This window comes from Chionomys nivalis, chromosome 2 (genome assembly GCF_950005125.1).
Source record: "Chionomys nivalis chromosome 2, mChiNiv1.1, whole genome shotgun sequence".
Lineage (NCBI taxonomy): Eukaryota > Metazoa > Chordata > Mammalia > Rodentia > Cricetidae > Chionomys > Chionomys nivalis.
This window is the reverse complement of record NC_080087.1, coordinates 58828023-58845497: the sequence shown is the minus strand read 5'-3', so window position 1 is coordinate 58845497 and position 17475 is coordinate 58828023. Positions and strand designations below refer to the sequence as shown.

Genomic DNA, 17475 nt, shown 5'->3' with positions numbered 1-17475 from the left:
AAGACCAAAAACAGTTCCTACTAATCTGGGCTATCACAGACCATATAGTTCCTTACCTACAACAGAATTGGACAAACCAACAAACCTTAAATGTTTAAAAAGCAACACTGAGAATCTGGGATAGAGGGGAGGTGGCGGGCAGGAGGGGAGTAAGAGGGAGCAGGGAATGGAGGGAGGGGAAGCTGTAGTTGGAATGTCTTATATGAGAGAATTTACCAAAAAAAAAGAACAATTACTGAGGCTATAATCTGGGGAGCCTTTCATCCTCCACGAGCCCTGAAAAGTATTTTAATATCCTCAAATGGAGACTAAAACTCTAAGCAACGTTCATTTTCTACGAAGTACCCTACAGGCCAGGCATTAGACATCAGAGAAAAGCAACTGGTTGTCTCTGCTCAAATTCCCATCAAGCCTCGCCCATACCCGCACTCTTCTGAAGGCCTGAGGAACCACTTCTCACCCAGGTATTAGGGGATTGATATCCAGTACTGTTCTCCCTGTTATCTGGAAAATGGCTCACCTCCTGGGCAGCTTCACCATCAGACTGAGGAGGCTCCAGGAGTTTTCCTGAGAAATTGCAAGCACCCGCTCCCCTTTGTGCAATCTCAAAGATTGTTACCAAAATACCAGTCACCCAGCTCAGATCCCACTTCTGCTACTCACTAAACCTGTACCTTTAGAACTATCATATAATGCCTCTCCTTAGCTTGTCCCTTGATCTATAAACCAAGGGGGTAGTATAAGTGTTGCAGCTCTAAAGGGAAAGGTATGCTGGCAGTCAGGAGCCAAGGAATCCCACAAAGTCACACTGCACAACAAACCTCACACAAGAAATGAATTGGAAGTCACAAGAGGATGGCTGCCTCTGCTCTCAAGAGAAGTAGCAGAAAGCGGAGCAGGAGGCAGGGTTTCTTTGGAGTGGGGGGAGCTTTCCAGGGTAGCCTGTGACTGGTGGGATTCTGTGGCCTGATCTTGGGTGTTTTTTTCTGTAGGGCAGAGCTTGGCTGCCTTCATCACCAGAGGCAGAGACTAGTCTGGGGGGGTGAGGAGTGGGGAGCTGGCCACATGTACTCCTTGAAGGGCTTACAGGTAGACTAAACAGGCTAAGTTACTGTGCAGACTGAGCAAGACTAGCTATGACTGGCAATAGAAAAAAAACCACAGCACCCTCCTCATACCCCAACCCCTCTTCCTGGAGTGTTCCCAGGGATGAGGCCTGGTGGACGGTCTACAAGAAGAGTGTCAACAAGACAGAGTCACCAGGAAAAGGGCTTCTGGGCGGACCTACCTTTCCCGCGTCCACCAGTTCTGCAATTTCATCTAGATACGGACCACTGGCCATGAAGAAGGCCCAGCGGTAATGAACTCCTTGCCAGAAATGCTGAAAGGAAGAAAATAATCCTGGTGAGGGATAGAAAAGGAGATCTGACTAACTGCAGCTAACCAAAGGATTTTCTGCCTGACCAAGACAAATGAACCCGTTTCCCATATCACGTCGACACATGATTGTATACTCAGAACCTTAGCATAAGCAAATGAACAAGACCTACCCATGTCAACTCAGGGTCTCCATGTATGGCTGACACAGAAAAGCTTTCCTTAAATGACAGTCTGAATGTCTCATGTGCTGAACTGCTTACCTATGAGGAATCAGGGCCTGGAGGTTTGCAGGAAGTCAAGAGGCACCAAAACTACATTTAAAACTGTTTTAGGAATGAGAGTCACTAAAACATGCTCTTAGAGAAGACTCAATTGTATTTTTTTTCTTTTTGATTCTGTCAGGAATAAGAAGCTTCAGGGAAAGGGTATGAAGTTGCTTTTATATTGGCTGGGTCTAATCAGACGGCCCAGCTACCAATGTAGTTACTGTGACTGTCATACTACCCAGGCTTTGTAGAACAAAACCTCTCAACTTGATAGATGAGCAAAAATCTTACATGGAAAGGGTTCCTCCACTCAACTTCTGTACCACTTACAACAGGATCTCACCATGTAGCCCCGGCTGCACTCAACAGTGGCGACTTTCTGCAGGAAGTGAGTGGGATATTATCAAAATAGCAGTAAGCCAAGCTCCAAGACATCTCAAGCTGGCTTGAGTCCTCAGAGATGGGAAAGGACACTTAGTTCCATGCTGCTGTCCTGCCTGCTCCTACACACAACTGCAAAGTGAGGGCAGACTGTTCACTGAGGCCGGTCTTGGCTTAACAATCCCTGAGCTCAGGCTCTGTCATGTGACCTGCAAGGCTGGGAGTCTATCTGATCACAACTGTTCTAGAGCAAAGCTTCCTAAACTGTGGGTCATGACCACATATGGAGTCATACAACTGAATGCATAAGTCAAGAAAAACCTAACAGTAAAAGGCTCTGTACGGCGTATGTGGCTAGACACGGATGCACTGATATTCACAGCACAGGGCTCACCCAGTAAATGATAAGCACAGCAGACCTGTTCAACTGATTCTCCTACAGTCTGCTGCGGCTTCTGGGACCACAGTGAAAACATTCTGGTAACTATCTGGGGCATTAAAAGGGGAAATAAAATGGTTACAACTGCCACATCTAAGTCCCTCACAATACATTCCTCTGTGAAGCGAACCACTTGATTACTAACAGCGCACAAAGAACAGTCCAGATTCCTTCCTCTGCCAACAGCTACCATGTGGTTTTCCTTAAGCGGTTGTTTCTGGACACTGGCAGAAGCAGAGTGCACTCTGCTCAAGCTCTGCACCACACACTTCAGGCAGGCTAAAGTGCTGTGCTTCCTCACAGCTCTTTGCCTTGAACAAGGTGAGTCCTTGCTTCTAAGAAACCCGTCTTAATCTCCTAATGGTGCCCAAGTTTATTTCTAGCATAAAGAAGCACTTAGAGGGGGTGGAGATGGTTCAGGGATTAAGAGCACTTGCTGTTCTTGCAGAAGACCTGGGTTTGGTTCCCAGCACCTACACGGCAGCTTACTACTGTCCTCGACTCCAATTCCAAGAGATCCAGCACTCTCTTGTGGCATCTGATGGCACTAGGTACACACACAGTACACATCCACAGATACAATCAATACACGCATACACATAAGTTAAAAATAATGCATTTTCTTTAAAAAGCAGTTAAAGGCTGAACACAGTCACACACACCTGTAATCCAAGCACTTGGGAGGCAGAGGCAGGAGGAACACAAGTTTCAGGTAAACCTGACCTACATAATGAAACAAAACAAAATAAAAAACCTCTCAAGAGCCAGGGTGTGACTCGGCAGCACTTCTTGCTCGATGTGTGTGAGGCCAAGTTCAATCCCTAGTTCCTTATTAAAAATCACACATAAAAAAGAAGAGAAATTGATGGAAGGAAGAAGAGGAAATGGGAAAGAAAGCTAAAGATAGCACACTGAACATGGTGATAGCTGCGTAGGTCCACCCAGGTGGACCTTGAGGGCCTGTCTACTTCCTTTTCCTTGAAAATGTAGTAGTTTAAAAAACATTTATCTTTATTTTCTTCTATCATGTATACCATTTCACTCTAATTCAGTACTCTAGAACTACCCCAATTTATAACCTGAAATTACTACGTCAGCCTCTGTCCCCACTGTGGTGACAAGAGGTGATGGCATTAAGTAGAGAGCAGACACTTAAGCCCTTCCTCAGTCCTGTAACTGAGGATAGAAGCACCAATTCCCAAGGCCCACCAGTCCCCGGGGGCATTCAGCTTGGGCACGGGAGCACTGTACAGTCCCAGAAGCAGTGGCCTATCAACACAGTCAACCTGACTAATCTGAAGTCCCCAAACTCCCATCATGTCACCAGTCTTTACAGTTCACTGGGGGTACGAAATGACGGGACAGCAAAGGCGTGAGGTTCCATCAGGATCCATAGCCTCTAGGTAAAAGTACAATTTCCTTAAGGTTTCTGAAGCGCACAGACCTCTAGAGGTGAGAATGTCTACTGTTACATGACTGTAGCAACAGGAAACTGCCCTAGTCAAGTCTCTACCTTATGTACAAGGGACTGTTTTAAGAATGGCAAGAAAGAAAACATCAGAGGCAGGAAGGAAGCGGGAAGGTGTACCGCATGAATCCAGAGAAGCGATAACAGCTCATCACAGGCTGGCGTTAACGAGAGACCTGATGCCCTAGGCCTCGTGCCACGCTCTTCATGTGGATTATCTTAGTTAATGCTTACAGCAGTGCAGTGAATTACAGGTTAGCAGCCTTACCTTATGGGCAAAACAGTAAGAAACGAGCACAGGGTCACACAGCTACTAGACAGAATTTGAGCCCTGCTGTGTGAATCTGGAGACCATGCAGGCAGCCGCTGTGGTAAGAGGAGGAGGTGGCCAGGTGGAAACCCAGTAGTAGAGGCACTTGCTCACTTGCACAGTCAAGGTTTGCCTTCCTACCTTCAATGTCTTGGTGCCCATGGTGACTCCTGTCTGCAACATGCCATCAGCAATACCCAGTTGGTCCATGTTCAGGAGAAAAGGAGTCACCAGCGTCACATAGGTGGCTCCCGACCACTTCTTGAGAAAATTTAGAGCCCATGTTTCTGTAGATCCACCAACATTATCAAGAATAAAGTCAAACCTGGAGGGAAAGAATCAAATAAAAACAGTCTGCCAGTCTCTACCTGGACACAGATCTTTCACTTGGTTGTCAGCTGGCTGCAAGGTGTACTCAGTGACAGCGCACACACCATGTGGCACTGTGCCATCCAACAGAGGGGTGGCTGAGGGGAGAAGGCACAGCCACTCCCTTCCACTTATACCTTTTTTCCCCAAAGTTAAAATGCAACTAATTTCTTATAGTTTTCTTATACCTTAAGAAAGATGTAAGCAAGTGGTTCTGAATTGGGGTGATCTGAATTAATATGAAGAGAACAGAGTCTCACACCAAAAAAGTATACAGCTAAATCTATAAGTCACTGGTGGACTTCAGGTTGTCCAGGTTGAGGACCCGATACCAACCCTGAAGACTACAGATCTGTCCTTTCTGTATCATCGATGGCTTCTCAGTACACATGACTACTCGAAAGGAAGATATACAGACTGTTTGTCTGTAAGGGTGACTTGCCTTTATCCCCTCTACAATCAGAAATGCATCCTCTTTACCTTCCGGAATTTCTTTTTGTGTGTTTTATGTATAACATCAGGATAATGCATGAAAAAAAAACAAACAACACCCTCCTCTTAGCCTTCCACTGCTACTCTGACATGCCCCTGCCCCCAAACTGTCTAACAGAATCCACAGAACTGACAGATATTCAGATCTCTAAATCTAACCTAATAATGCTATAATGATTATACTGCACCCAAAGGGATAGAAACCCTCAAAAGCTTTTCATTACTTTTAAAAACAATATTCTTTTTAAAAAAAATGCATGTGTATTAATTAAGTAAAGCAACTGGTAAATTCCTCCTGGGTTAAGTTTCCCCCTTCCAAATTCATCTGGAAGAAGTCAAAACATCAAAGCTTTTAAGATAGCTTGGGCAAGCTTCAAGGATACTGAATCTTTCATGGGATTAAGCTAAAGAGAGAAAAGAGTAAAGGCTAAAAAAGGCAGGAGAGTGACCTTCCTAAAGGATCACACTTCTCATTAGCAAAGTTTCTACTGTATATTCTTAATGCATTAGTAACAAATATGAGGCTATTTAATTTGTGGAAACCTTAAAACTGCTATTACATACTGGGCACCATGTGAGAAAAATCTGGAGACAACCTGTAGGCTGAATTATCCCAGGAATGATTAGTACCTTGAGCTAACACCCCAAAAACCCCGCTTCTGCCTTCTCAGCCATATGATTGCACTGGAAAAAATTTAACTATCTCGTGCTGAAATCTCTACATCAAGAAAACTGCAACTTGGAAGAATTCACAAATTTTCTATAGGCAAATTCGGAGTTCAACCTCTGGACAGAGGTTATAATTACAATGATCAACTTCAACTAAACTGTCGTGGTTTGAATGAGAATACTTGTATATTTGAATGACTGGTTCGTAGTTGGTGGAACTTGTTTGGGAATGATTAGGAGGTGTGGCCTTGTTAGAGGACATGTATCACTGGGATGGGCTTTGAAGTTTAAAAAGCCCATGTCATTCCCAGTTAGTGGACACAATCTCTCTCTCTCTCTCTCTCTCTCTCTCTCTCTCTCTCTCTCTGTATGTGTGTGTGTGTGTTGTTGTTGTTGTGTTGTTTCAACATGCAAGGCCTCAGCTACTGCTTCAGTGCCATACCTATCTGCTTGCTGCCATGTTTCCCACTATGATGGTTAGGAGCTCACCCTCTGAAACTGTAAGCAAGCCCTCAGTGAAATACTTTCTTTTAAAAGTTGCCTTGGTCATGGTGTCTCTTTACAGCAATACAAAAGCAAGACACTGTTGAAGGAAGAGGAAGAGGAAGAGAGGAAGGAGAGGGAGAGGGAGGAAAAGAAGGAAAGCCCCCTCCTGGAAGAGTACAATCAAGAAGGCAAGAGGACTTGCCAAAGAAGCTGAGGGGACTGTCACATTGCTATGAGAGGACAGACTAAGTGTCTTTCAGTCTTCTAGCCATCAGGTTCTCCTTTGTAAACAACTTACAAACATGTATACTACTAAAGGTCAATAGAGAGAATGGGTTGGCATTGACCTTTGTGTAAGCCCAGCAAGTGGCCAGGTCCTGCCCCTGAGGACCTCCAACCACCAGGCTTTGGCCACAGAACACTCTACCAGCTATAATAGCCAGACCCAGCCCCTCCAGATGTAGGTGGCTAAGCTTCACCACATACAAAGTAAAAAGCCCAACCTCAGAACTTGAAATCCCACCAATCCCCGCTCTGGAAAGCTCCACCACTACCCCAAGAGACCCTACATAAAGCCTATCTTCTGTTCAGTTCTCTGCTTCTGCTCCCTATAAATCTCTTCTGTGCAGTTTGCTGTGCGGTGTATTTGTGGTACTCCTTGGCTCCTGACTGCCAGAGTAACTTTCCCTCAGAGCTGTGACACTTCAGAGGGGAGGGAGCCTCAACTGAGAAAATGCCTCCATAAGATCCAACTGTAAGACATTTTCTTAATTAGTGATCGATGTGGAGGCCTACTGTTGGTTGGGGTCACCTCTGGACTAGTGGTCCTGAGTTCTATAAAAAAAAAAAAAAATGCCAAACAAGCCATGAAGACAACAAGCCAGCAAGCAGCAGCCCTCCATGGCCTCTGCATCAGCTCCTGCCTCCAGGCTCTGTCGTTTGAGTTCTTGTCCAGACTTAATTCCATGATGAACAGTGATGTGGAAGTAGAAGCCAAATAAACCCTTTCCTCCCCAAGTTGCTTTTGATCATGGTGTGTCATCACAATAAGTTACCCCAACTAAGACAGAAATTAGTACCAAGAGAGTGGGGTGTTGCTGTGACAGACCTGACCACATTGTTTTGGGGAGGGTTGTGGAAGGACTTTGGGTGAGAAAAGCATTGAGAGCCTGGTAAGCTGTTCTGTGCCAGCTTGGAAGAAAATAATTTTGAGAGCAGTGCAGAGCATGGGGGCCTGGCTTGTGGAGTTCTAGAGGGAAGTTTGAGAGTCCCTTAAAGACTCTCTATCAAATTCATTTGTTTTAAATTGAGAACCTATGGTTGTGGTTAGCTGAAGAATCAGCTGTGATTAACAAGAGACCAAAAACACTAAAGTAAAACCTTTTTATTACTGGGACAATGGATGCTTGTCAGCTGGAGCTAGGAAGTTAGCAGTGATTAAGAAGAGACCAGCATCATTGAGAAGTGTTTCCTGAGAGTCAATGCACAGAAGCTGTGTTCCAGAGGTGGCCAAACTTGTATCTCACATTGGCAGCTGAACTTGGTAATGTGTAAGAGTCACCCAGGTGGTACTGGTTTGGAAAGTATGAAGGGGTCATGGAGAGTAGCCGATGCTTAGCACATTGAGAGGCCAGGAGAGACCACTGGTGAAGATGCAGCCTCAGGGACAGCTGAAGGCCCAGGACTGAAGGGATCATGCAGAGAAGCTGAGGCTTGGTGCCGTGAAGAGAGCTCAGGAGAAGCTAATGATAAACATGCAGCTCAGCTGCAGCAGACCCCATGTGATGACCACCGAGAACAGCAGCAGTGGGGAGTGGAGCCTGCCCCAGCTAGAAGACAAGGGCGTGTGCTGCAGAGGGTGAAGCCAGGGAAGTAACCTCAGCCCCTTGAAGGAGTCCAGAAGACTGTGAGTGAATCCCAGATATTGGACAATGAGTTATTTGTTGAAGTTTGGTTTTGCTTTGTTCAGATTGTTAATGTGCCGTGACTCTTCCCTCTTGAAGTAAGAAAGTATACTTCATTTATTTTTTATTTTATCTGAGCCCAAGTAGAGAGATTTTTAAACTTGAGAGATTTTGGACTTTTAACAGATTTTATATTTTAAAAAGACTAAATGTTTTTAAAGAGACAACTTTTGAAGTATTTGAATTTGTAAGGTTGTGTGGGGCTTTTTAATAAAGTTTGTAAAACATTTTATAATACCTTTATTAACGTGTGATCTTCCGTACAAACAAAAAGGGAAAGGTTGTGTATTAACAGTACTGTGTTTGTCAAGCTGACAAGAGGTCAGTTGTGCTGGCTAGTTTTATGTTAACTTGTTAGAGTAATCAGAGAGCAGAAAGGCATAACTGAGGAAATGCCTCCACAAGATCTGACTGCAGGCAAACCAGTAGGCATTTTCTTAATTAGTGATTGATGGGGGAGGGCAGCTCACTGTGACTGCTGCCACCACTGGGCTGGTGGTTCTGGCTTTTCTAAGAAAGCAGGCTGAACAAGCCATGAGGATTAAGCCAGTAAACAGCACCCCTTCGTGGCCTCTGTGTCAGCTCCTGCCTCCAGGTTCCTGCCCTGTTTGAGATCCTGTTCTGACTTCCTCTGATGAGGAACAGTGACATGGTAGCTTAAGCCAAATACATCCTTTGCTCCCAAGTTGCTTCGGTCATGGAGTTTCATCACAGCATAGAGTCCTGACTGGACAAGCACTAGGTGCTAATCCATAAGTGGAACGTAGGCTCTGTGAAGGAGGAATGTGTCTGGTTCACCAGCATCTGGTGTCTACAGCAGTCCTGATGAGAGCTGAAGTGCCCTGAAGGACAGAATACACAGGCTCTGGCTAGCTGCTCCTGGGAGCACTGCAGAGAAGAGGACCTTGTGTTTTCATCCTTCAATATTACACATCTAGTCAGTGTGGCCAAGAAAAACTGGCTTCTGAAGATGAATTTTAAAAAAGAAAGAAAAGGTGGCGCACGCCTTTAATCCCAGCACTCGGGAGGCAGAGGCAGGCGGATCTCTGTGAGTTCGAGACCAGCCTGGTCTACAGAGCTAGTTCCAGGACAGGCTCCAAAGCCACAGAGAAACCCTGTCTCGAAAAAACCAAAAAAAAAAAAAAAAAAAAAAAAGAAAGAAAAACCTTTAAAATTGTGGGCAAATACTTGTGAGCTGTACTTTCGGCTTCAGTTCTGTCTCAGCTAATGGAGATCAAATTAACAGGCCACAGGCATGAGCAACAGGGCCTGAGAGAATCCCCCAGTCAGTCCTATCTGGTCTCTTAGGCCAAACCACAGGCTGGCTTTCAGGCATTCTGCCTACACTGATCCCTGCCAGCAGTGTTTTCTTATGCCCTTAATGGAGCCAAAACATTGAAATGTGTTTAGGAGTAATCATGTGGTTTTGTGCCCTTCTCTCTATTCTTCCTGGGATGGTGCCATAAGAAGGAATCACGTCCCAATCTTGTAGCCTTAAAAATCATCAGACCATGTATAAAAATAACCTCCAAAGTACACACCATGTGGAAATGAGTCCAAATGACAAGGAAAGCTTTTAGAGTCTTTCAGAAGATTCCAGCCTGACTGAAGCCACCACACCGGTGACCTCAGACCTGCACACTCAACTGTACCTGTGCCATCCTCCCAACAGCTTTGCTCTACTACTTACAGTTTGAAAGATTTCAACTGCTCCTCCACGCTTCCCAGCGTGTAATCAACGACCTCGTCTGCTCCGAGCTTCCTTACAAGTTCACCGGCATCTTGAGAACAAACTGCAGTCACATGAGCGCCCCATGCTTTCATTATCTGCCATGGGGAGGGAGGTACGAGTGGAAAGTTAAAAAAAAAAAAGTGCATTTTTTTAAAAGAAAAAGTTGGCACAAGTTGTACACATATCATAGTAATCTCTAGAGAACTTCTACATACTCATTTAGCAAGAACTGCAGAAGGCTACCTATCAGACCTGGTTAAAATGATAAAACTTGTTAGTCAGGAAAATCCCACTAGCTCTCATCTTCCATAGGCAAAGTCACATTTCTGTCTTGAAGTGTATGCAGTGCCCCACCAGGATCAGAAAAACCAGGAGAGCCACAGCCTCAAGTATAGCAGCTTCAATGACAGAGGGCAAATAGCAGACAAAACAGAGAAACAAACATCACACACCCTCAGGGCAGGAACATAGGACAAAGCACCCAGAACAAAACAATGCAGCATCTCCTCATTTGCATCTCCAGACTGTCTTCAATCAGGCGGTGCTTCAGATCTGGCCAAGGGCAGATCGGCAAAGTGCCTGCTGGGTAAGCACTAGGACCTAGGTTCAGATCCCAGCAGCGTGTAAAGGTCAGGCATGGTAGCACATGCTTACAGTCTCAGCACCGGGGAGGCAGAGACAGGAGCCAAATCAGTGAGCACAGCTTCAAGTGATAGACCTTGTCTCCAAACACAAGACGGAGAGAATGGAAGACGCAGTGTCACTCTCTGGGCTCCACATGCATGCACACACAAAAGCACATCTAGAAACATGTATAGTGATCAGCTATCAGATGCAAGGTTACTAGGAAAATATAAACATTTTAGTTTTAGAACATGAACTGGCTCCTCTCCTTTGGAGTACGAAGGCCCAGATAAATGGTCTCTTGGCTTTAAAACCCTAGTACAGACTTAATACAAGAGGACATAATTCTAATGTCACTCACGTTTATGTATCTGAAATCACCCTCCAAACCCGATATGCTTTTCTATACTGTCAACTTCATAAGTTAAAAGGGACTATTGCCAGTCTAGCATCAGGCAAGACACTTCAGATTTATCAGAAATTTGGTATGGATATCAACATACAATCCTATCCCTTTGGGATATAGAGCCAAAGGATCAGAAACTCAAGGTCATTCTCAACCATACAGAGTGTTTAAGGTCAGCCTATGATGTATGGGACTCTATCTCAAAACAAAAACATACGTATTTCCCAAGGATTCATATAACCTGAAAGTCTGGGGAAACTGAACCACTGAGAAAGGGTAACATAGTTTATTATGTTTGTAGGCCACAGACAGGGGACTCTTTCAACAGCAAGTCCTGAGTCAAAGTCCCAGGGTGGAGTCTAAGATGACCATCTTGTCCCCAAAATATATGCATGGCATTGTGGAGGAAAGGAAATAACATGCTAAAGACCTGCATCTATTACACGCTTTTCTTTAAAGATTTATATTCATTTTATGCATATTGGACCCCAAGGCTAGAATGACAGACAGTTGTAAGCTGCCATGAGGGTGCAAGGAACCAAACCCCAATCTGAAGAGAAACCAGTGCTCCTAGTCACTGAGTCAGCCCTCCAGCTGCTGAGCAATGAGCCAGCCCTCCAGCTGCTGACCACTGAGCCAGCCCTCCAGCTGCTGACCACTGAGCCAGCCCTCCAGCTGCTGACCACTGAGCCAGCCCTCCAGCTGCTGACCACTGAGCCAGCCCTCCAGCTGCTGACCACTGAGCCAGCCCTCCAGCCCTATGTTTTATTTAAACAGCATTAAGTCCCCAGGACTCCCCGCTGTGACGAACTGTGAACCAAACACTTCCTGCCCTCTCGAAGTATCCTTTTCACATGTTTTGCCACAGCTACAAGAAAAGTAACCAAAACACATGGGTTGCTTTTTTTTTTAAATCTCCTTGATAGTGCTCTTTGATGTATCAAGATTTTTTAACTTGATAAAGCTCAGCTTACTTGCTTTTTAAGTCTATTGCTTATGCTTTTTAGTGTCACATCTAAGGATCTGTTGCCAAATCACAGGAGATGAATATTTATAGCTGGTCTCTTCTAAGAGTTTTACGGTTGCTGCTCTTACATTGAACTCTCTGATCCACCTTGAATTATTTTTGTGTATCATGTAAGGTAAAGATCCAGTTCCCTTCTTTTTAGGTGAGCATCCAGCTGTCTCATCATCTGTTGGAAGGACATTTTCCCCTCACTTAACCACTTTGCCATCCTTGTTAAAAATGAAAAGCTGGGGCCGGAGCAATGGTTCATCAGCTAAGAGCACAGGGTCCTACATCAGTTACCAGTTCATAACCACTACATCTAACTTCAGGAGATCTGACACCCTCTTCTGACCTCTCTGGCTATCAGCACACATGTGGCATATACCTACACAAATATAGATGCATAAAAAACAAAACTGACCACGCATGGATAGTTAATTTTTTCCATTGTATTCTTGTTGTGCTTTCTCCCTCCCTCCCTTCTTTTGGTAATGCTGTTTACTGCTAACTGCAAACTTTTATCTACATCCACCACCATGGTCTTCCTCCCAAAGGGTTTCACTCCACAAACTCAACTTTTCCATGCTAAACAAAGGGAAAGGTTAATGTTTCCTTTTATATCAGAACATGTTCATTTGGGTCACTGAAATTAAAAGGCATTTATTAGATGCCCTACTTTTCTGTTACTCTGTTAAAAGACTGACCAAACCAATTTGGGGAGTAAAGTATTTCAGCTTACAGACTACGTCTAAGGAAGTCAGGGCAGGAACTCAAGGCAGGAGCTGATGCAGAGGTCATGCAGGGGTGCTGCTCACTGGCTTGTTCGTGGCTTACTCAGCCTGCTTTCCTATACAACCCAGGACCCCCTTCCCAGGGATGGCACTGCCCACAGTGGGATGGGCCCTCCCACATCAAACATTAATCAAGAAAATGCCCCATAGACATGCTTACAAGCAAGGCAATTTGATGGAGGTGATTCCATAATCGAAGCTTCTTTTCCCAGGTAACTATAGCTGGTTTCAAGCTGACAAAATTAACCATACACTGGGCCCAGTTTTGAATGAAAACTAATTTATAACATACGAATTTATAAATTCATAGAAACTAAAATCTTCCCAGTCACAAGATTAAAAAGGTCTTTTACCTGTATCGCAAAAGTACCAACTCCACCTGATGCACCCAAGATTAAAGCGCTGCAATAGAAAATGAAAGAGAACCCGTGAGGATCTTGGGCAGACATACCTGAACTTTTAAAGAGGAACTGCCTCAGTGACAAACAATCCCCAAAGCAAATAGTTATTCACCTTCCCAAGACTGAATCACACAGATTTCAGCAAGAGGCTGCAAATACTTAAAATGAGACATTTTACAAATCGTTCACTGAAAACACAAAGCATTAGCATACTAACAGTTCCTCTTGCTGGTAGTCTGGGTGGTGCTTTCTAACTCTGCTTTGTTTCTCCGGCTAAAGTTACTACCCTTCCCCTGGAAGGAGGGAACTTGAGATGCTCAGTAACGCACCTCACCTCGCAGAAAGTCACATTCCTGACCACATTCCCGCAGAGGTAGAAGGAGCACCTGTGTTCAGGCACGTCCTGCCAAACTGTCACAGAAGGGACTCTCATCCGCGGCGTGACCAAGCCTGGGCCCTTACCACACCTACTCAGGGCCCTCCTGCCACTTGGGACAGGGGCCAGGCCTAGAGAGTGGAGTAGAGGTAAAAAGAAAGGTGCAGGAGAGCCTGAGCCTCCAAACACAATGCAAGGCCAAGTGTGCACAGGATACAGACTGACCATCCATCCCCAAAGAAGTCTGTGATCTGAAAGTGATCAAAACGCATCAGGCAGGTAAGGCGGGTCAGTGAGTAAAGCTGCTTGGTGGGAAAACCTGACCACGGGTGTTCAATCAATTGGCGCCCACAGGGGAAGGGAAGAACAGACTCCTGACTCCATACATGTGCTATGGTGCATGAATGAACACACAGAGATAGAGATACACACACACACACACACACACACACACACACACACAAACACAGAATTTTAAAAATTTTTGAAAGAATCACTGCTTTGCATACTTTTACATACTTTTATTCTGGAATTAATTGCCTCCCTGGACTGCACGGTTTCAAATACCTAGAAAAGTGTACTGAACGGCAGTTTGGTGCTCTGTTACCAACAGAGGTAGAGGGACATTGCATGTCTGTCTGCTCTCTGGTGCTAGGTTAACTACTATGGGAGACTGTTCCATGAAAATGTTCTGAGCGCGCACAGAGAAACAGCCTTCCGAGACTAAGTGGTGGGCGTGCCGCTGCTTGTCTGCCACTCTCATTACAGAACTACTACTTATGGCTCTTGTCTTCACTACCAGACAGTACAGACTTTCACCAGCTACTGCTAACCAGTACACTGAACCTCAGAACACACACCGTCTATAATCTTAACCCTGGCTTCATTTTCCCTGTTCCTTACTCAAATCACGGCGGCTGATTATTATCCTCTGTTATTACTATAATTTCCGAGCCAGCTGCTCCTTTTGAAATACCATTAAATATAATTAAAAGAAGCCTCCTTGCAAATCATGCTCCTCTACAAGGAGTTTTCATCTCACCAAACCACCAATAGTGAAGAAAAGAGGAATTCTGGAGCTGTCTCACCCTCCAAACTTCCATCTCACACTTGAGAGCCTTAGGAGCTCCTAAGTGGGAGAGGGGGTGACACACCTAGAACCCAGCACTCCGAGGGCTGAGGCAGGTAAACCGCAAGCCCAAGGCCAGCCTGGGCAGCTCAGAGAGACCCTGTCTCAAACCAAACTATGTAAACAAAGCAAACCTGTCACACAGATCATCTACCAACTAATTCACTCACAAAATATTTACCCTGACTTTCTGCTCATTATCTAAGTAGTGAAATTCTCCTTCAAGAAACTTCAAGTTTCTCTTTTAATCTATATTAAGACATAGAAAAGAACAGGCATTTTTATCAAGTTTTTAGTTGTCTGAGTCCGGCGGCCATTTGTCTAAGAAAATGCCTTTCTGGTCGCCTAAGGATACCTTCCTGGGAAGCTGCAGACCAGCGGTCGTTATTCTTAGGACACTGTAGCCTTACTCTGTGCCTGGCGGCTTGTCTGTCTTTAGTTTTGTTTCTTTTGAATAAGGGGATGGGGACAAAGAGAGTTCGTAAACGGAGATAGAGGAGACACTCTGGGTAGATAGCCTGTTGTCTCTGTTCAGTGCGACACCTACTTCTGCTCTGCAGGCACTGAAGGACAGACCTCCTATCACACCCTGCGCTGGCCGGGTCGGGGCTGACTCCATCTCACCACCACTCTATCTATCTATCTATCTATCTATCTATCTATCTATCTTATCTATCTATCATCTATCTATCTATCTATCTATCTATCTATCATTTATCTATCTATCATCTATCTATCTATCTATCATCTATCTATCATTTATCTATCTATCATCTATCTATCATCTATCTATCTATCATCTATCTATCTATCTATCTATCTATCTATCTATCTAAGCACTGCAGTAGCTGCTGCCACCGGAAGACACCGGAAGACAGACTGCATTAAAGTTTGTCCAGTAAAAGAAAGCTTGAAATTCATTTCTAGGGGGCTGGAGACATGGCTGCTCTTCCAGAGGACTGGGGTTCAAATTCCAGCATCTACATGGCAGTTCACAACCGTCTGTAACTCCAGTTCCAGGGGGTCTGACACCTTCACACAGACATACATGCAGGCAAAACTCCAATGCAGGTAAAAGAAAAATAATCATTAAAAAATTTTAAAGACTTCTAGTTTCTACCTGAGAGGATTAAAAGGATACCAAATATAATGGCTGCCTGAAGACTCAACTGCCAGACACATTTCTGATTCCTTCCTGTCAGCTTGTCTCTTCCCTGTAACCCTTAATCCAAAGCAGCTTCACTTATTAAATAAGAGCAAAATTATCTCACGAAAGTAGGGCTTGAGAACCAAGTTAAACAACCAGTGTCAGTTCCCAATGCTGCCACCTGAGGGCGCCCTCAGAGAGCAAAAGGCCAAGGAGCAGGCTCAAGAAGTGCTGGAGACAGTTGGGACACACAATTTTCTAGCTGTGCTAACTTTTAGCTTTGCGCAGGGTCAAGCAGGGTCTATCCCTTTTCAAACAAAGTAAATATACCAAAAGCACAGCAGGAAAAATGAATTCTAAAGCCAGCAATAAGCTGAGTGTTCCTGTGGCTAACTGACCTCTGTAGTCTGTAAAGTACCTCCGAGCCTCACAACTGTGAGTAAAGTATCTCAGGCAGTGTGGCAGCCGCCTCCCTCACAACAGCACCCAGGTGATGTTCCCGGAGCATTTCCTGACCTAGTTTGCTGTGATGGTCACACTACACATCAAATCCAACCGAAGCTGGAACCTACTGTTTGTTGGTTTATGTCAGCGCTTCTCAACCCTCCTAACGCTGCGACCCTCTAACACAGTTGATGTTGAGGGGACCCCCAAATATAAAATCATTTTCATTGCTATTTCATAACTAATTTTGCTACTGTTATGGCATGTGATGTAAGTATTTTCGGAGATAGAGGTTTTTCAAAGGGGTAGCATGACCCGTAGGTTGAGAACCACTGGTTTATGTAGAAATAGCCCAAGAAATACTATACTTGCAAGAGCACTTTAATTCAAAATTGTCCAGGCTTTTAGTACATAGCCACTCAATTCCTAGTCCACACAGCTTACTCTGAAGATTCTGAGGACTGTATTAGTAGCAGATCTAGAAAACATGGGAAAAGTAGGAATAATTATTAGAATGTTATTCATTCTTCTTCGTTGTTGAGACAGGGTACTAGGTAGCCCAGGTTGGCTTCACACTGGCTGTGCAGCTGAGGGTGGCCTTGAACTCCAGATCCTTCTATCTCAGCCTCCAGAGTGTTGGGATTACAGGCATGTGCCACCATACTTGCTTTCTTAAACTCTAAACCCTAACTTGCTGTCATTTCTGCCTAAGGTCTAAAGTCTCTCTAAGTAAGCATGAAGACACTAATGTAATGGTGCTTCCTCTGGAGAGATGACTCAGCTGTTAATACTTGCTGCTCTTCCAGAGGACCTGAGTTCAGTTCCCAGCACCCATGCCACCTGGCTTTCAACCACTCAGTTTCAGGGGATCAGACTTCTGGACTCCACAGGTACCCTCACTCATGTGGCACACCCTCACACAGACACAGACACACACAACCAAATCCAAACCATAGGGGAAGCAGACGGAGGGACTAACCCTCAAGTTTCAGTTCTGTCTTGGCCTTTAGAAAGCTGGGCTGCAAATGCACAGATCTAAGCTCTGCCTCATTTCATTCTGGAAAGGAAACACGAAGGCTCAGATTTATGATGCAAAGGGGTGAGCAGAGGTGTAGTCTGGGATAGTGAAAATAACTGCTAATTCCAATGCAATTTCATCTTTTGCTTCTTCCTTTCCAATCCATATGTAACT

At 44.7% G+C, this 17475-nt stretch overlaps 1 protein-coding gene across 1 annotated transcript in view; it reads right to left on the bottom strand.

Moving 5' to 3' along the window:
- The window catches only part of Rtn4ip1 (reticulon 4 interacting protein 1), a 43587-nt gene that overhangs the window by 9287 nt on the left and 16825 nt on the right, over window positions 1-17475 (bottom strand). The window contains exons 5-8 of the mRNA XM_057762612.1: window positions 13140-13188; window positions 9915-10051; window positions 4386-4569; window positions 1289-1381 (exon numbers count right to left, since the gene is read on the bottom strand). Of these exons, the coding sequence (XP_057618595.1) occupies window positions 1289-1381; window positions 4386-4569; window positions 9915-10051; window positions 13140-13188 (463 nt within the window). The remainder of the gene's footprint in view (window positions 1-1288; window positions 1382-4385; window positions 4570-9914; window positions 10052-13139; window positions 13189-17475) is intronic.